Genomic DNA, 20,530 nt, shown 5'->3' on the forward strand with positions numbered 1-20,530 from the left:
GCTGTTATATGAGGAGAGGACCTGAATCAGATCCCTGGCAACCAAGTAAAATGCCAGGCACAGTAATGCATTCCAATAATCTCAGCACTGGCCAGTCATTCTAACCAAAACAATGAACCTAGCAAACCTCCTGTTCCATGCTTAGGCACATATACACATACACATGTAAATACACATGTATATACACACATGTAAAAAAGAGGAGGAATGAGGAGAGGGAAAAGAGAAGAAAAAGAGGGAGAGGGAGGGAAAGGAGAAAGAAGAGAAAGAGATGAACTGATGAGATTTAAAAAAAGTCAGTAAAGTGCTTGTCATGCAAAGGACCTGAGTTCAATTCTCAGAATGCACATAAAAAGCTGGGTGTGGTGCTGATTCTCTCGTTATCTCAGCACTCAGAAGGACAGACATGTGGACATCTTGCTGCCAGTCAGTCTAGTTGGTAAGCCCCAACTGAGAGACTCTGTCTCAAAATACAAGGGTGGGTGACTCAAAAAAATGATACTAGGAGTTGAGTACACACACACACACACACACACACACACACACACACACACACACACACACACGAAGAGAGAGACAGACAGAAAACAAGGTGTGATGCATACCAGAATTCCAGCACTAGGAAGGTTAAGGCTGGAGGATCTGGAGTTCCAGGTTAGCCTAAAATACATGGCAAGGTCCTGTCTTAAGAGAGGGATTGGAGGAGCAAGACACAGTACATAAACCTATTTATGTCACTGGACATAAACCCAGGTATCAGAACCAAGAGGACTGAGTGAGAAAAGAACAACAGGAGTCACCTAGAGGCTGGAAGCTCTGAAAGCCAAGGGTACAACAGAGTTTACCTTAGAGAAGTAGACAAAACACAAATAGATGTGGTATAGAACCAAGGCTTGGGGAAAGGGCAGCCACCATGGAGTAGACTGGTCAGACAAGGCTGTACAGCCATGGGAAATGTTTATGAGGGGCCTTCCACAGAGGGGAATTTCTTCAGGCAAAGAGGAAGAACATGAAAAAGACAAGAGGCCACTGAGAACCTGCCAGGCACAAACATCCTGGACATTTGTCTGGGCATGGGTGCATGTGAGTGTAGGAGTATAGGGGTGTAGGGGTGTAGGGGTGTAGGGGTGTAGGGGCGCGCACGCACGCACGCACGCACGCAAGCACGCACGCAAGCACGCACGCACGCACGCAGTGTCTGAGGCATAGCCCCTGGGAGAAACAAAATGACAAACAGGAGAGAAGAGGAGGAGGCACCTGGGGACCCATCCAGCAAGTCACTGGAGTGCTCTTAACCAGGAGAGGAAGCCAGCAGGAAAGGGGGTAAGAACACTAAAGCAGCAGTGGCAGTCACAAGCATGATAATATGCAAGAGACAGCAACCCTGAGTGAACTCCAGACTCCCTCCTATTCAGAGAATGGTGCACAGGTGCCACACCTACAACTCAGGTTCCACAGGCTTCCCTTTGTAGGCTCTGTCCCTCACACCCAGTTTAGGTCTCCCAAAAACATTAAGGAAAAACTAAAAATTAGCTCAAGACCCTTCTCACATTTCTTTCTTTCTTTCCTTTTTATTTTCAAGACAAGGTTTCCCTGTAGTCCTGGCTGTCGTGGAACTGACTCTGTAAACTAGGCTGGTCTCGAACTCACAGATCTGCCTTCCTCTGCCTCCCAAGTGCTGGGATTAAAAGCATGTGCTACCACCATCCAGCTCCTTCTCACATTTCTACTGCAGGTCAAAGCACTTGGTGAGACTTTTCAGATAATTTTCTCTGAAAATCTTACTAGCCTTCTCTAACAGTATCCAATACACAGCTGCTACTTAGAGCTACAACTCCTTCCTACTGCAAAAACTCAAGCTTCAAAAGAGAAAACAGTTGAAGAATGATGCATTAACAACAATCTCGCTGTAAAAGCTATGTCTCTGGTGGAGTGCATTTTGACCAAAACCTGCTGAGACCTGAGACTTCTGAAATGGGAAGACCAGCTGTAGTTTCTCCAGGCACACACAAGACACACACCTCCAAAAGGAACATCCTTGGCATCTAGACAGACCTTCAAACAAGGTCTCTACTATGACTCCCTTCAGAAAGACTTGAAACACAGACTGGCACAAAGGGTACGATCTATCTGTGAAATGAGGGAAATCACCTGGCCACATAAAAACCATTTGCCCACCTTCAACTGACCTCTTGACAAAACTGCAGGCAGAAACCACATATTCATGTTCAGCAATGAGCAGAACCTTTTAGCACTGGCTGTTCTAGCTTTTGTGGCTTCTGTATAATCCAGCAATCTAAAAACACAACCCTGAATCAACCCCTTGATAAGGAATCAATCCTTCCCAGTGTGGTCTGCACAAACCTGTAACCTCAGCACTTGGAAAGTGGAGGCAGGACCAGAAGTTCAAGGTCATCATCAGCTACATACTATATCAAATCCAGCCCATTATATGAGATCCTATCTTTAAAAAGGAAAAGGGAAAGCCGGGCGGCGGCAGCGGCAGCGGCAGCGCACGCCTTTAATCCCAGCACTCGGGAGGCAGAGGCAGGCGGATCTCGGTGAGTTCGAGGCCAGCCTGGTCTACAAAGCGAGTTCCAGGAAAGGCGCAAAGCTACACAGAGAAACCCTGTCTCGAAAAACCAAAAAAAAAAAAAAAAAAAGGAAAAGGGAGGTGGTCAGGTGGGGTGTTGCACACCTTTAAATCTCAGCATCCAGAGTGCATCTCTGTGAGTTCTAGGCCAATCTGATCTACAGAGTGAGTTCCACGCCAGCCAGGGCTGCCGAGTGGGAGTGGGACCCTTTCTCAATGGATAATAAATATTTTAAAAGCCAATCCTTTATAACAAATTGAGTAGCTGTTTTTTGTTTCTTAAAAGACAAGCTCTCTCATTATGTTGCCCAAGCTTTCCTCAAACTTGTGAATTCAGGGATTCTCCTGCCTTAGCCTTCCAAGTAGCTGGGACAATAAGCATGCACCAGCATACTTGACAAATTTATTCCCCACCCCACCCCCAAGACAGGATTTCTCTGTGTAGCTTTGTGCCTTTCCTGGAACTCACCCTGTAGACAAGACTGGCCTCAAACTCACAGAGATCCACCTGGCTCTGCCCCACCACCACCACCACCCAATGCTGGGATTAAAGGTGCACACCACCACCAACCACCTGGCTACCACCCAGCTTTTAAGTATCTTTCTTAACACATTTAAAAACAACTTGCAATTTCTTAGAGTGAAAAAAATCAACTTTAATGTCAAAAAGTTTTCCTGGATTAACAATAAAAACAGACTTTCTATGACTATATAATGCAAACAAAGGTCAGGTACCAAAGCAGAACCCATCAGCTATCGCAATCCCAAAAACCCTTTCTCATGACAGAGAGCATACATCCCTACGACTCTAAGAAAGTGCTCACTGCTCTGATCTAACAGCTGGAGACTGAACATACAACCTGTTCACAACATTCAAGTAACTTTAAAAAGGTCTGGCATCACACCAAACAAGTGAACAACATGATCCAGTCCCAGAAGAATGCATGACTGAGAAGATCTGACTGATACATGTCCCAAACTTACAGTTTCCACACAACACCTCCTCCCCCATTGGTTTGCCCTTTGAACCTGCCTTCAAAACAACTGCACTGCATACCCCATTGCCACCTGTCATCCCACAGACAGGCCCGGGGCACACTCGCACCTGCTGAGGGAGTCATTTCTGTACCAGTGTTCCTCTGCGATGACTTGCTCTCCTCATAGAACTGAAAAACCACACGGGATTCCCTGTCCACTCCACAGAAGACACTACTTGGAAAGAGGAAAACACATTCTAAGGACTATTCTCCAAACACATCACCCCAGACAGCCTCATCTCTACAGCACTCCAGCTCATCACTTACATGCCCATCACTGACTCCTACCAGGATCAATCAGCTACCTAGGAGTACCTTAACTCCAGCTCAAGTAGAGATGAGGACACAAGCTGAAAAGGGAGACACGTCCCCAGGAGCCACCTGTTCCTCTTCCCCAAAACTGTACTGAAAGCAGCCTGAAGGCCAAGACCTGCCTTCAGCCCTACATCTCTACAGACAGCTGCTAGCTAAGATAAAATCCTCCTCATAAAATCCATGTCAGAAAGATTTTTTAAAAAGTGCTCAATCAGCTACCTAGGAGTACCTTAAGAGGTTAAGAGCACTTCCTGCTTTTCCTTGGAACCCAAATTTGGTTCCTGACACATCTATCAGGTGGCTTTTAACCACCTGTAACTCAAGCTCCAGGGGATCTGAGACCCTCCCCTGGCCTTTGAGGGCACCCACGAACACATGGGATTTACTCACACACACATATAAATATGTTTTGAAAAGAAACATAAAACAAGCTCTGATTCCATCTCTTATGGGGACCTTGCCTTGCCTGCATCACTGAAGATTGAAATGCATCCTGTTCCATGACAGGAAGAGCACCTAAGCACTAACTCAAGAAATGTGGCACAGCCTGAAGTTAAGCTCTGCAGTTAAGAACACTTCTTTCTTCTGCAGAGGACAGGGGTCAGGTTCCCAGCACTCACATGGTGGCTAACAGCCATCTACATCTACAGTTCCAGAGGATCTGATGCCCTCTTTTGGCCTCCAAGGGCACTGCACACACATGATGTACAGACAAGCATGCACCCATACACATAAAATAAAAATAATTTTGTTTTTTCAGACAGGGTTTCTCTGCATAGCCCTGGCGTGTGTCACCATGGCCCAGTTAAAAATAAATCTTAAAAAAAGCCAGGTGGTGGTACACATCTTTAATCCCAGCATTTGCGAGGTAGAAGCAGGTGGATCTCTAAGCGTTCCAGGTCAGCCAACACTACACAGAGAAACCCTGTGGGGGTGAAGGAAGGAAATGTATCAAGGCCTGGTTGTGGCACACACTTTTAATCCCAGCACAAGGGAAACAAGCAGGTAGATCTCTGAGTTCAAGGCCATCCTGGTCTATATAGCAAGCTCCAGGACAGCTAGGGGCTATATATCGAAATCCTTATCTTTAAAAAAAATATTTTTCGATGATTTGATAATCTGAAGGCACTTTTTTGCATGCTTTCTGAATTTCCCTGACAGATGCAGCACCTTTGGAAAATCTAAAGCACCTTAAATTCTCAAGTCCCCATGTCTTCCTCTGACCAAACCACATCTCTTTTTTCCAAAGGGGGATGGGGGTGGTGGGGCTCCACGCCTCACCCCAGCAGAGCACCAGTCCTCAATGAGGGCAAACCACACACATCTTCTTCCAAGCAGGTGTTTTCCGACAGGACACAAGTGAAATGAGCCCCAGGGCCTGGTTCAAAGAATGTGATCATCTATGCAAAGAAATATAATGTCCCTCTTCCTCCAATATGGCACAGTTAAAATACTTAGGAGGCTCAAGCTCCAGGAAGACATCCTGGGCAGTTGCATTGGGGACGACCTTACTCCCTAAGATGCCCACAGAGCCTCCCCCTGGGAGATCCTCACATGACAGAAAAGTGACACTAGATTCTCTGATCAAACCCAATGTTATGAGTCAATTACTTGACCTCACCTGTAAAATGGGAACAATATCTACCTCACAACACAATATGAATGAAGTATATATCTAAATATCTGCCTTGAAATAAGAGCTCAATAAATGGTACTTAAAACCTCTGGCCCACCTTAACGGCAGACTAAACTAGACCTATTTCCACAGCCTCAGGTCATACTGCTGGCTTTACAAGTGTAAAGGGGAAAGGCTTTGAGGAAAGTTAATTGAGACAGTGTCAGGATGCAAGGTTAAAGTTCAAATGCAAATACACTTTAACCATGCAAATCTTCCAGTCCTCAGATGAAAATCCATCACCGGAGCCATCTCTGTCATTCCTAACAGGAAACAAGGCATATTCCCACATGTGTGTGTGTGTGGGGGGGGGACTCTCAATGACTCTCAAAGTTCTTCTCATTTCTTTACAGAGAAGTCTACTATTTATTCTGTAATTCTCTTCTGCTCACTGAAAAAGCTGCCTGATGACAAGAAAATTGCAGATATCAGATGCCCATCATGGAAGTGTCAAGACTATGTGAGAAAACACTCTTCCTCTTCACATCAAATACACACCTTATACACTGCAACAGCACCACTGTGTAAAAGTCCACTTCATAAGCATCAACAATACTGTCACTCTGACTTCCACGATTCCTGTTTTTGCGTGCTAGCCCAAGCACCCCGGGGTAAAGACACAAATGTTGCAACACCCTTTTGCCTTTCACCATTTTTCTCAACTGGATAGGTCCTCCTCCTTTTAGAACTTGGATTAATTATCACCCATCTCTACAATGGAAGGCTATAACTTGGAAGTCCACAGATGAGCTGCAGAAGGCTCAAGAGCCTCCAGTAGCAACAAAATTCAGAGCAGCTATGCATGCTTCTCAACGGGAGCCCATACTTTCAGATTCTCAAAGGGGCTCATGACCCTCCAAAAACATCTAAAAACCACTACCACAGCCGCATCCCAGACCAAACTGGATCAAGTGAGTCTCTTGAGTCTGCCTGAGTAAAGGGACCTACAACCCTCTTCCCACGCCACCCACAAAGGTAGGGGTAAAAGATCGAACCCAAGAGCTCTGAACCTATGAGACCAGCAGATCACCACTGAACTACAGCCCTAGCCCAAGGGGGTCTGCCTTCTGAACCAAATTTTGCTAGGCATCTGACATCATTCCATCACCTACTTTATTTTGCATACAAGGTAGACACGCTGATTTACCTTGATCCTAAGAACTCTAAAACTTGACAGAAAATACAAGACAACTATGGATACTTTTAACAACACAGAGAAAACAAAAACATTTCACCCAACAAGTGGTTGGTTTGGGTTTGGGTTTTGTTTTGTTTTTCCCCTAAAACCCCTCCTCCCTGTCAAACTTAGGCTGCCCTCACTGGGGCCTCTCAGCCCGGCCTCCCAGAGCTTCCCACCTCACTGAACGCAGAACCACAGGCAAGAGGAGCACCGAAATGCCCCGCTGACCAAGAATCTGGAAAGGAGCTGCCAGCATCAGGTGCTACAAGCAGAAACTCGCATCTCCTGCTTCCCAAGATCCTCCTTTAGGTAAAGGCCAGAGGTTTCTCCTCCGCAGGCAAGACCTCAAGGTAAGCCCAGAGGCTCGGCTCCAGGCTGCGCGGAGCCGAAAACAAACTTTCCAGGCACTTCCACCCCGCCCGGCCGGGTGACACCTCCCGGCCTCCCCCGCCCTCCGCGCCCTGTCAGCGCCCCCGGCTGCCGCCGCCAGCCCCAGCCGGGGCCTGCGTTCCCCGCCGCAGCCGAGAGGCACCCTCGGACGGCGCCAGCAGTCCTGCCCGCCACCCAGCCGCAGGTGAGGCGCCGCCCGGCCCGCGGCACCGGGCCGCCCCGCCTCGCCTAGCAGAACCCGGGCGACCGCCACGCTCCCGGGTAACGGACCGGCGCGCCCTGTAGCCGCCGCGCGCTCACCAGCTGGCTGGTGGTCCTGGCCATGAGCCCCGCGTCGGCGCGGGCGCCTCCCCCGCAGCGTTGCGCTGCTCGGCGCCTCCTCAGCGTCCTCCTCCCCGCGGCGGAGCCCCAGCAATGGCCGCCCTCATCCTGCGCCCGCCCCGCTGCCTGCCGCCCCCAGCGCCACCCCGCCCCCGCGCGACGCTGGGTGGGACTTCCGCGACGCAGCCGCCGCTGCCCACGTCCATTGGTCAGTATGCCTATCACTCGCCGCGGGCCGTGAGTGCCCCGCCCCCGCCCAGGAACCGCATTTCCGGGTTGGGTCCCGGCGCGCCTGTAGAGGGAGACCGAGCGAGCCAATCCGGGGCGGCGGGGAGGGGCTGGGTCTAGAGCGCCGAGCTGTCATCCGCGTTCCTTGTCAGGTAAACTGAGGCTGGGCGGCCGGCCGACCAAGGTCACGCCTGGGGCAGCAGCAAGGCTGAGCTTGAACCCGCTGCCTGGACTACTTGAATGTCTTTGATTCACAGCTCACGAGTGATCCGGGAGAGAGATTGGGCTATCCTATTATTTGAAGCAGAAAACAAGCCGTCCTGTCACTGACAGCCTCGGAAACTGTGCCTCTGTGTTGGTGGGTGTCGTTTTTCTCTTTGGGTGTCTTTGTGAGCTTGCTTTTATTATTTTTATTTCCTTTCCCCTCAACAAGATCTCACTATGTAGCCCAGACTGGCCCCATACTTGCAGCAATCCTTCCGTCTCGGCCTCCCAACTGCTGAAATTACAGGTGTGAGCCGCCACACCCTGCTTTAGTTGGTGAATGACAACGCTGTTGTTGGTTTTTTTTAATTGTGGTGAAACGAATACAAATTTTACAATCTTTACTTTAAGAAAAAACTTTTGGTGCTTTGTGTATAATATATGTGTATGTCCACTTGTGTGTGGATGCCAGGTATCTTCAATACCATTCTCCACCTGGAGCTTGCTGATTCCTCTAGGCTGGCTGGCCAATGAGATGCAGTGATCCTCCCGTCTCTACTTTCCCAGGGGTGAAATTACAGGCATGCCCACCAGCCGCAACTTTTACGTGAGTGCTGAGGATCCGAACTCAGAACTTCATGTTCACATGGCAAGCACTTTACTAAGCCATCTCCCCCGCCCTTACCCATTTATTTCAGCGGTGGGAATTGAACTCAGGACCTCACACATGCTACATTTCTCTAAATTAAAATATCTAAATACACTCCTACCTCTTACCACCTTTGTTTTTGTGGTGGTTTTGAGACAGGGTCTCAACATGTAGCCCTGGATAACCTGGGCTATGTAGACCAGGCTTGCCTTCAGTTTTTGAACTTCCTGCCCTAGCTTCCCAGGTGCTTGGATTACAGGTATTCATTACCCTCTCCAGATACCTGTTGTTATTTTTTTAAGTAATTTAAAGTCGGCTGAAAATGACTGAGTGTTCAGCCTTAAATGGGGCATCTAGAGACAGATGGTAATAGTGCACACTTTTAGTCCCAGCACTTGGGAGGCAGAGGCAGGTGGAGCTCTGTGAATTTGAGGCCAGCCTGGTCCACAAAGTGAATAGCTAGGACTACACAGAGAAAACAAAACGGGGAGGAATGCTGAGAAATTGTTTCCTGAACATATATGTCCATGGTACTGATGCACTCAAAGCACCTGTGGTTACCTGCACAAGACCACGCCAGTCACAACTCCAGCATGGATAGGAGAGGGCCTTACAAGGCCCCACAGCTGTCTGAGTAGTCACTGCAACTGATGGCTGCTGGGGAAGAGCCTTTTCTCTGTGACGGCGTGGCCACTGCAAGGTTGTCCATGCTCAAGTGGATGACCCCATACACATTCATACACACACACAGCACTAACCAAACGAGGTAGGTTACTAAAAATTCTACTGCTACCTGCCCCACTCAAAAAATGGCTTAAAGTCAGATGAAGTGGAATGTTCCTGTAGAGACTTCTAACCTGGTAGGCAAATCAATTGAGTCCAGGAGTTCAAAGTCAACCTGAGCAATAAATAACAAGACTGTCTCCAAAAAAAAATTGGATGATATAGAGCAGCCAACATTCATGGGATAAATTCATAATCCCATGCAGGCAGAATGAATTGCCAAACAAGCACTAAAGGCCATTAACAGGTACTTCCTATTGACTCTAAAGTGAGGAATTTTCATCCTAAATCTCATTTATTCTGAAGCATCCCTAACATTGTGGCCCCAATTTTCAGATGAGGAAACTGAGGCACAAGAGTGGCAATTCCACAGTTTGCAGTGCCAGAATGGGGACCCAGGCAGCCACATTCTAGAACCTGTATGTCAACCCCTAAAGACACTGTCCATATCTATCCATTCTTCCAGTCTGCCATGTATTTATAGGCCTTAAAAACAACAAACGGGACGGTGGTGGTGGTGGTGGTGGTGGTGGTGGTGGTGGTGGTGGTGCACAGCTTTAATCCCAGCGCTCGGGAGACAGAGGCAGGTGGATTTCCATGAGTTCAAGGCCAGCCTGGTCTACAGAGTTACGGCAGCCAAAGCTATACAAAGAAACCCTGTTTCAAAACAAAACTAAACACCAAGAGAGGCTCGGTGGGTAAAGTACTTGCTATAAAGGCATGAAAACCTGAGTTTGGATCCTCATAGTCCATATAAAGCCATCCACGATTAAGTTCATCCCATAAACTCAGCATTCCTGTGAAAAGAGAATCCCTAGAAGCTTGAGAATCCCAGTCATCCCAAACCCTGAACAACAGACCTGACATGGCTCAGCAGGCAAAACACTGCTGTGCAAGCTTCACAGCCTGAGTTTAACCCAACCGAAGCCAAGATGGGTGATAACTGACACCATGTCTGTGCTATGATACGTGTATGCCCCCATCGCACACACACAATACAGTAAGTTTCTTAAAGTTTGATTAGGTTTATTTACTTTTATGTTGTATGTTTTTCTTGCATGTATATCTGTCTTGCTCCACATGTGTGCTTGGTGCCCACAGAGGTCAGAAGAGGGTATCAAATTCCCTGGAACTGGAGATGGTTGTTATCAACAGGTGGGTGCTCAGAACAAGAGCAACACGTGCCCTTAACCTCTGCCATCTCTCCAGCCCTATAATAAGTTTCTGTGAGTTTGAGGCCACCTTGGCCTCTATGGTGAGTCCCAGGCCAGCCAAGGTTACATAGTGAGATCCTGTCTCAAACCAAGAAACTAAAAATAAATGAATAAGAAGAAACCTTGTGTCAAATAAGGTGGCAGATAAGGACTAAGGCCTGAAGCTGTCCTTGACCTCCATATATGTGCCTACACACACACACACACACACACACACACACACACGGTGGGTTGACTTAAAGCAGCATGGACTGTAACCCCCAGTGCCCAGAAGTCTCCTGTGGGGTGACCCATCCTTCCTTTGACACCAAACACTGTTTCCCTGTGTCCTGTGTGCCCTTCTCCTGGTGGCCATCTGCCTCAGCTGCAGAGGATTCCAGTGCAGGACCATTCCATTTACAGATGGGTATTTAGAGATCCATATATTGATAAATCTCTACTAACATACCAAACATTAAAATGGTTCCCAGGCTGAGTGGTGGTGGCCCACACCTTTAATCACAGCACTTGGGAGGCAGAAGCAGGTGGATCTCTATGAGTTCAAGGCCAGCCTGGTCTACACAGTTAGTTCTAGGGCAGCCAAAGCTACAAAAAGAAACCCTGTTTCAAACAAACAAACAAACAAAAACAACAACAAAATAGTTCCCAGTTTTGTTTTGTTCTCATGAACCAGGTCCTACACCAAAATCCAGACACAGCCTTACTTGCTTTCTTGGATAAATTTGTAGTCTATGAAATTAGTAGGTCAAAGTGCAGTCCATTACTGCTAAATTGCCTGCCATGTCCCACAAAGGCTACACTGTCATTCCCTCTATGAGGAGGGGATGGGGGTGGGGGTGGGGAGGAGGGAGGGAGTGGGAGAAGGGGAGGGAGGGGAGCAGGCTTGGTATGTAAAAGGAAAGGAATTTTTTTCTTTCTTTTCTTTTTTCTTTTTTTAAAGATTTATTTATTTATTTATTTATTTATTTATTTATTTATTTATTTATTTATTTATTTATTATACAGTGTTCTGCTTGCATGTATGCCTGCAGGCCAGAAGAGGGCACCAGATCTCACTACAGATGGTTGTGACCCACCATGTGGTTGTTGGGAAATGAACTCAGGACCTCTTGAAGAGCAGCCAGTGCTCTTAACTGCTGAGCCATCTCTCCAGCTCCAGAAAGAAAAAAAAAAATTAAATAAAAAAAAAAAGAAAGAAGATATGAGAATACACAGGAATAGAGTATACCCAGGCCCTGTGTATCCTTTCAACGATCATTGGGCCTCCCCGTGCCAAGCACTGTGCTTGGAAATTCACCAGTGAACAAAACACAAAAAGGTTTCCTGTGGAATTCTGGTACTAATATAGGAGTGGAAACCTAATAGGCAAATTTTATAGCATATTAGAAGGCGAAAAGTCTTGTTGGGGAGAAAGAAACTCCTATCAATGGGGTTGCAGAAGTGCACAGGGAGGAGGTAAAAGTTTAAATGGAGAAAATCCAAGATCAGAGCTGTGGGCAGGAAGCACCCAGACCATTGGTAAGCAGGCTTCCCGAGTAATTCATAAAAAATACTTAAAAAGGTAGGTTCTCAACACATAGAAAGTTGAGTTGAGAAGCTGACATAGAGATGGAAAAAATCAGGAAAAATAAACCCAACAACCAAAAACTCTACTAGAGAGCCAGCACGGCCACAGTGTGAGTCTCTCTTCAGTGCCTCTCCTGCCGAGTGTGATATTTACAGACATGATCAGGTACTGACTCAACCCTGAATCATCAGACTCCCTTGACATGAGGCTGGAGCTGTGGCAGGGTATTCAGCACAAAAGCAATATATAGTCACAAATGATGACTCAAGATATAAAGATGGACATAAAAAGCAGGAAGACAGGGAGGTTACTGATTTTATCACAGCCTTTTCAGAACTATTTGGCTTTTTTTAAAAAAAAATGTTATGTGTATGGGTGTTTTGCCTGCGTGTATGTCTGAGTACTATTTGTGTGCAGTGCCAGGAAGGTCAGAAGAGAGCATAAAATCCCTGAAACTGGAGTTAAAGACAGTTTAAGTTGTCGTGTGGCTGTGGGAATTGAACCTGGTCCTCAAGAAAAGCAGACAGTGCTTTTAATTGCTGAGCCATCTCTCCAGGCCCACTATTTGGTCTTTTATCTACTGACAAAAATAAAAATTGATAAAATGGGGCTGGGCATGGTGACTAACTTCTGTAATTCCAGTACTCAGGAGTCTGAGGCAGGAGGATCACCAACCACAGTTCAGAACTTCTCACTAATGGATGTAAAGCTGGTCAAAATATATTTGTGACCCCAGAGCTTACTGTGTTTTGTGTTGCTGAGCATTAGGGCCACAGCCTCCCTCCTTCCAAGCAAACAATCTACCATTGAGCAGGATCCTTAGTCCCGACAGCACAAATGAGAGAAGGAGCCATAAGCTTAAAGAGCAAGGGGTAAGGCACATGGAAGGCTGAGAGGGAGGGAAGGAAGAGGGAGGTTATGCGCCTATATTATAGTCTTCAAGAAATATATTTAAAGCCAGGTGGTGGTGGCTGCGCCACAAGCCTTTAATCCCAGTACTTGGAAGGCGGAAGTAGATGAATCCCTGAGTTCAAGGCTAGCCTGGTCTACAGAGCTGTTCCAGGACAGCTAGGGCTACACAGGGAAATACTGTCTTGTAAAGGAAGGGAGGGAAGGAGGGAGGAAGGAAGGAAGAACAGACAAACAGACAAACCAAAAAATATTTTAAAAAAAGAAAAAAAGCAGTGTCTTATTTGTTTCAAGGGATTGTAAAATAAATGAGGAGGGCTGGAGAGATGGCTCAGTGGTTAAGAACATTGGCTCCTCTTCCGGAGGACCCAGGTCAGTTCTCAGCACCCACATGGCAGCTCACAACTGTCTGTAACTCCAGTTCCAGAGGCTCTGACACCCTCACACAGACATACATGCTGGCAAAACACCAACCAATGCTTATGAAAATAAATTTAAAAAAAAAAAAAACATGAGGGCTGGAGACGTAGTTCAAAGGGAGAATGCTTGCCTAGTATGTGTGAGGCTCTGAGTTTAATCCCCAGTAGCACTAAAATAAAAATGAGATCAAAAGGGTGAGGAAATGGCTTAGTGGACACAGCCCTTACCACACAAACATGAGGACTGGAGTTTGGATCTCATGAACCTACTTCATGGTCAGGCAGGTACTCAACACTCAAGAGGTAGAGACTGGAGATCCTTGGGGTAAGCAGCTAGCTGTCCTAGCCTATCGGTAAGCTCTGGGTTCATTTGAGAGAGCCTGCCTCAATAACTAAAGTGGAGAGCCATCAAGGGAGACACCCAATGTCAACTTCAGGCCTCCACATGCATACACATACCACACACACATACCAACGGCCTCCTGTTGATCCTGGAGATTGGTGTGCACTTACTACAAGGAACAGAGCAAAGTTCTAACAGAAAAAAGAGTAAAGTTAATGAAGTAAGCCAAAGCAGGTGTGGTGGTTCCGGCCTTTAACTCCAGCAGTCCGGAAGCAGACAGGCAGATCTCTGTTGAGTTCAGGACAGCCTGGTCTATGAAGTGAGTACCAGACCAGTCAGGGCCACACAGTGAAACCCTTTTCAAAAAGTTAAACAATTTTTTTTTCAAAATAATAAAAAAAAATCAAGTTAAAGAATAAAAAAAAAAACTTACAAGGCAGTGGTGGCACACACTTTTAATCCCAGCACTCGGGAGACATATACAGCCTGATCTCTGAGTTTGAGGTTAGTCTGGTCTGCAGAGTGAGTTCCAGGACAGCCAGGGATACACAGAGAAACACTATCTCAAAAAAAAAAAAAAATACAAAATTTAAAATCCAACAATGGCCAGCAAGATGGTTCAGCAGGTCAAGGTACATCACCTGATGACTTGAATTCAATCCCTGGGACCCACATGATGAGAGAGAACTGACTCCAAAACGTTGTCCTCTAACTACCACATACAGGCTGCAGCACACACACCGCATACATACATACATACATACATACATACATACATACATACATACACACATGTAAAATGTTTAAAGATCCGTTGAACGTGAGCTGCGCTGCTGGGAGACAAAGAGCAGTGTCAGAGTGACTGGATGCATGAAGTCCAAGGTTTCTTCTCTGGTAGAGGCAAAAAATGAGATGTGGTGGCACACTCCTTTCATTTTAGCATTCTGATGGCTAAGGTAGGAGGATCTCAAGTTCAAGGCCAGCCTTGGTCATGGAGTGAACCCCTGCCACAAGTGGGGGAAATACAGTGGATATTTTTCCTGCTATAAGTATGTGACTGGCCAACAGAAGGCTGAGCTGGTATAAAGACACCTGCTGCCAATCATGAGAGCCTGAGTTATGTGATGACCTGTGTGATAACCATACACAGCAGAGAACCAACTGCTTGCTCCTGGTTTTCAGCTCCACATTTGCACCATGGCACACATGTACCCAAACACATACATATACACAAAATAAAATATCTTTTTTAGGTAAAGACTATCTAGACTTTGTCAGCCTAGAACTCACTATGTAGGCCAGGCTGGGCTTGAACTCATAGAGACCTGCCTGCCTTTGCTTCCTGAGTGCTGGAATTAAAGGCCTGAGCCACCATGTAAGGCCTGTTAAAATATTTTTAAGTGTATATAAAGTATTTTTTGTGCATGTCCTGGTGTTGGGAATCAAATTTAGGAACTTGAACATGCTAGGCAAATGCTCTACCTCTGAAGTACAAATTCAGATCCCAATAAATTGATGTAAAATTAAAATTAAAATAAAGCCTAAGATGAGCCAGGAAATGGTTTAGTTGGTAAAATGATTGCCTTGCAAACATAAGAACCTAAGTTGATTCCCCAGAGTCCACATAAAAAAAGTTGGGCATGGTAGTATGCTGGTTGAAATAAAAAGGTGTTGGGCTGGAGAGATGGCCCAGCAGTTAAGAGCATCTATTGGTCTTGCAGAGGACCCAAGTTCAGTTCCCAGCACCTGTGGAAGAGAATATTTGTTTAACTATATAAAGATGTGTTGCATTTGTTTATGTTATGGAATGTTTGTTTAACTATGTAAAGATGTGTTGCTGTTTCACCTTGCCTGCCTAAGGCACCTGATAGGTCTAATCAAAAAGCTTAATGGCCAATAGCTAGGGTCCAGCCAGTCAGACATGGAGGAAGCAGGAAAGCAGGATGGACAGTACATAGATGAGGTAAATGTGCCTGAGGGCAGCACATAGATTAAAATGGGTTGATTTAAGTTAAAAAAAAAAAAACTAGGTAGAAACAAGCCTAAGCTAAGGCCAAGTATTTATAATTAGCAATAAGTCTCCACGTTATGATTTGGAAGCTGGTGGTCCAAGAAAGCCTCCTACAGTAAAAGAAGGCCAGCTGCCTCTCCTCAGACAAGGGGTCCCTAATTTGACAACAGGTTGCTCACAATGGCCTCTAGCTTCAGGGAGACCCGCGCGCGCGCGCGCACACACACACACACACACACACACACACACACACACACACACACACACGGTTTAAAGGCAACTGAGCAGGTGACAGGAACAAGGTAGGAAGGGCAGGAGAAAGAGGTTCTGTCTCTAGGACCTTCATGGCAGCCAACAGGCAAGACTCAAGCCAGCCTTGGCCAGCGAGCTCCTCTTACTTCTGCAAAGACAGGGCACCTGTGTAGGTAGGTCTGGCTGCCCACCTCAGGACAATGGACAGAAGGGGAGATGGTCTTACCCAGTCTGGTACAGTTCAGTTCATTCGTACCCAAGGCCAAGGAGAGGGACTCTCTGTCCCTTCTGTGCCCAGAATCTCTTGTGTCTGCAGAGTATCCCTGAGCCAAGTATGTAGTGGCTTGGGGTGACATTATGAGGTCATGGACCGGCAAGAGGATGATGAGAACCATCTTAGAAGGGGCTGGGAGGTGTCTGGTGTGCTCATGGCTCACGCTGTTTTACTCTCTTCAGCCAGCCCTCATGGTGTGAGTGAGGAAACCGGTTCAGAGGCCACATCTGGACTGTTAAATACTTCCTGCTGTGCAACGTATTACCCCTAAAACATGACCTCATAGTGTTTTGGAGTTAGGAGCCCAGAAGTGGCCTGGACCTGCGGCTAGGCTCTGGTTTCTCCAGACTGCCCCCAAGATGCTGCTGGAACTGGGTGTGGTACCCTGTGTCTTTAATCCCAACACTTGTGAGGTAGAGGCAGGAGGATCAGAGTTCAAGGCCAGCCTCCAATACATAGCAAGCTTGAGGCTGAACTGTGCTAAATAAGACTTTACCTGATCACCGCTTCCTCAAACCCCCAAACAAAACAAAGCAAAATTCTCACAGCCATAGTTGAGAGGTCTGGAAGCTTGTGTGGGGCTGAAAGGCTTACTGCTACCGCCGTGGGCTGCGGACCTCAGCTCCTACCACATGGGCGACCCCATGCAGCTGTCCACCTGCCAGGCCAGCTCCTCTCCTCAGACAAGGGCTCCCTAATTTGACAACAGAATTGCCAAGCAGTACTAAAAGAAAAAATGCAATCTGGCTCACTAAAACAAGCGCAGCACCCTGTCTGCGAATACAGGGGGAAAGACAGGTCCGCCTGGAGCCCCTCACTGGACTCCTTACAAAAGCCACCCGGGCAATCCAGAGGGCGAGCCAGGGGATCCTGAGGGGAGGAAAGGATTCAGTGGTGCCGCAGGTCGGGCTCGGTGCTGCACTCGTGCTGACAGAGCGTCCGTGTGGATTCTGCCTACGTTCGCTCTTTTAGCTGGGTTCAAGGGTTCCAAGCGTCCTACAGCTCCGTGCCTTGGACTGTGAAGGACATTGCAGTCCCTTGCAGAAGCCGCCCTCCAGCGGTGGGCGTGGCCACCGCGGCACCCTGCAGCACCCACCCGCTGGCCTGAGCCACTCCTGCAGCCTGCCGGTGCCCGTGGTTAACGTCGCCTGCCACACCCGACTCCAAGCTGAGGGTAACCTCTGCCACGGACGACCCCTCTTCACGAATCACCAGCTGGCCTTGAGAACATCATCTTGCCTCAACACCCGAGGTAAAAAGACCCAAGTCGTCTGACTCGGGACTAGAACCCGAGTTCCGGTGAGCCCCGCAGGCTGCTGCCCAGTGCCGGCCGCCAGATGGCACCCGTGCTTTTCGAAGTACTCCCTTCAGGTTTGCCTTCCGGGCACACTGGGTAAAACTGGCCACCTCCACCAGGTGTCTCAGGAGCACTAGCTCCCAACCTGTTCAGCACCCACCACTACCGTGACTCAGCTGACCTCAGGGAGGGGCTGTCTCCCAGTCCACACCTACACCACAGGCATGCCTGATGCGGCACCACTGTTACCAACAGCCGGGCGGCATCGGTGCCCCAGAACCCCAGGCTGAAGTAACCGGCACACCTTTCTATGAAAGCCCTCCAGCTCTGAGCCAGGGCAGTGTGGTTGTGGTAGGAGACTAATGCCAATGACAGACTATGTCTGGAAAGTAATAGTTCCTGAGGTGATGGCGGTGAAGACTGTGCGACACGAGTGTGCTTAGTTACAGATGTACACTCAAGAGTGGTTAAAGTGGGGACACAGTTAGCTCGGTGGTTAAGGGCACTGGCTGCTCTTCCAGAGGACCTGGGTTCAGTTCCCATCACCCACCAACATGACAGCTAATACCTGACCTGTATGTAACTCCAGTCCCCCAGGGGATCGGATTCCTTCCTGGGCACTGTACTTATGTGGTACAATGACATGAATGTAGGCAAAATACCCACACATGTGAAATAAAATCTTTTTTTAAAAAAAAAAATAAGAATGGTGGTTAAAGTTGGCTGGAGAACCGGCTCAGAGGTTAAAAGCACTGCTTTATTAGAGCAGGGCTCAGTTCCTAGCATCTTACACCAGGCGGCTCCCAACCACCTTAACCACAGCGCTTCTGGCCTCCAGTGGCACATGCGCTCATGTGCACACACCTACACACATACACACACACCTACACACATACACATGTATACGTAAGTAAAGAGAACTTTTATTAGTTAAGGGACCAGAGAGACGGCTTGGTGGTCACCAGGACCTAGTTCTGTTCTCAGCACCACCCTATGCTCCAGCGGGTCTGACATTCTCTTCTGGCCTTCTTGGACACCTTGATGCACATAAATGAACACACATAAATAAAAATCAAGAAATCGAGAAAAGGTCTCTCTACACAGCCCTGGAACTCACTATGTAGACCCAGTTGGCCTCAAACTCAGTGACCCACCTGCCTTGGTCTCCCAAGTGCTGGGATTAAAAACACGTTAAAAATTTTAAGTGGCTAAAGTGATAAATTTTGGGTCTAAGGATACAGTTGGTTGTTGGGCTCAACCTCCAGCACCAAAGACACCAGGTGTGGTGCACAGCTGTAAATCCAGCCCTCAGAAGGTGGAGAGAGGAGGATTGGGTTCTCAACTACACATAGAATTAGAGGCTAGCCTTGGCTACAAGATACATCTCGCAGTTTGCTGAGATTAAGCAGCCTAGGCTGGCCTCCAACTTAATACACAGCCAAGGAGAACCTTGGACTCCTGGTCCTCCTGCCTTTACCTTCCAGAGGATTACAAACATGACTACAAGCTGAGCAATTTCATACTTTAGGATTTGTTTTTACTTTTTTGTTTGTTTGTTTGTTTGTTTTTCGAGACAGAGTTTCTCGTGTAGCTTTGCACCTTTCCTGGATCTCGCTCTGTAGACCAGGCTGGCCCCAAACTAACAAAGATCTGCCTGCCTCCGCCTCCCAAGTGCTGGGATTAAAGGTGTGCGCCACCACCACCTGGCTTGTTTTTATTTTATTATTTACTTATTTATGGTTTTTCAAGACAGTCTCTCTGTGTAACAGCCCTAACTGTCCTGTAACTTGCTCTGTAGACCAGGTTGGCCTCAAACTCAAGAGATCCTCCTACCTCTGCCTCCCAAGTGCTGGGATTAAAGGGGTGTGCCAGCACCACCCAGCTTAAAATTTGTTTTTATTATTTATAATTATACATATGTGTGCATGTCTGTGTGGACGAATGTGCAGATGCCCTCACAGGCCAGAAGAGTCAGATCCCCCTGCAGCTAGTCACAAGTGGCTGCAAGCCGCCTGGCGTGGGTGCTGGGACTAGAATCCAGGTCCTCTGGAAGAACAGTAAGTGTGCTCTCAAACACTGAAGCCATCTCTCTAGCCCTGTTCTGTTTTTTTAATAAAAAATAATTCAGCCAGGTGGTGGAGGTGTATGCCAACAGAGGCAGGACAATCTCTGTGAGTTCAAGGCCAGCCTGGTCTACAGAGTGAGTTCCAGGACTGAGAAATCCTGTCTCAACACCCTCCCCCCCCCAAAAAAAAAAACCCTAATAATCCAAATCCCTCCAGCAGCCTCAGAGCCAGCGACTCCCCTCCCAGCTGTGTTCTAACACGAGAACCTGCCTGCCTGTCCTCTACTTCCACACCTTCCCAGGGCTAGTTCCCATCATTTCTGGGTAGCCCCAAACACACAGCTCACTCATCTGAGCCCCCCAGATGTCCACCCAGGACAGCAGCATGAATCCAGTGAAGCTGGATCTGGGCAGGTCAGGGACAGTTCTGTACTAGAAATGGAACCCAGGACCTTATATGCATGTCAGTAAGCTCTCTACTACCAGGATCTACCTCCTCTCTACCTCTCTACCTCTCCTACCAGCTCTCTACACCAGGCTGAGCCCTGGTCCCCAGGACTGTGCAGCAGCAGAACTCCATTCCTGGTTCCCTCCTGTGAGAAATGAAGGTGCCAGACAGGCAGGCCTGCCATTGGGTTTCTGGTAAATGGGTGGAATGAGTCAACACTTCACCAAGTTTGGGAGTGAGGTCTCCTACCAGCAGAGGGAGATTTCCACAGACAGCTGGTGAGTCCTGATGGACTGGCCCCATGTGACTCATGCTAGCCCTGTCCTTTGTCATATGGAGGGGTGTGGCGATGGGGC

At 47.6% G+C, this 20,530-nt stretch overlaps 1 protein-coding gene and 1 long non-coding RNA gene across 3 annotated transcripts in view; one reads left to right on the forward strand and one right to left on the reverse strand.

Moving 5' to 3' along the window:
* The window catches only part of Pdpk1 (3-phosphoinositide dependent protein kinase 1), a 74,350-nt gene extending 57,940 nt beyond the window's left edge, over positions 1-16,410 (reverse strand). Inside the window, exon 1 of one of the 2 annotated variants that reach the window (XM_037200906.1) lies at positions 16,317-16,410. Coding sequence is in view for 1 of the 2 variants with exons in the window: in XM_028853959.2 (XP_028709792.1) it covers positions 7,491-7,514 (24 nt within the window). In the remaining variant the exon portion in view is untranslated. Of the gene's footprint in view, positions 1-7,490; positions 7,643-16,316 lie in introns of those variants that run through there. The other variant, XM_028853959.2, reaches the window with a different exon arrangement.
* Positions 7,782-10,642, forward strand: LOC119086937. The gene is made up of 3 exons (XR_005090347.1): positions 7,782-7,891; positions 7,997-8,097; positions 10,477-10,642. It is a non-coding gene; the product is annotated as an uncharacterized LOC119086937 (long non-coding RNA).
* Positions 16,411-20,530: the final 4,120 nt, after the last annotated feature.

This window comes from Peromyscus leucopus, chromosome 8b (assembly GCF_004664715.2).
Source record: "Peromyscus leucopus breed LL Stock chromosome 8b, UCI_PerLeu_2.1, whole genome shotgun sequence".
NCBI lineage: Eukaryota > Metazoa > Chordata > Mammalia > Rodentia > Cricetidae > Peromyscus > Peromyscus leucopus.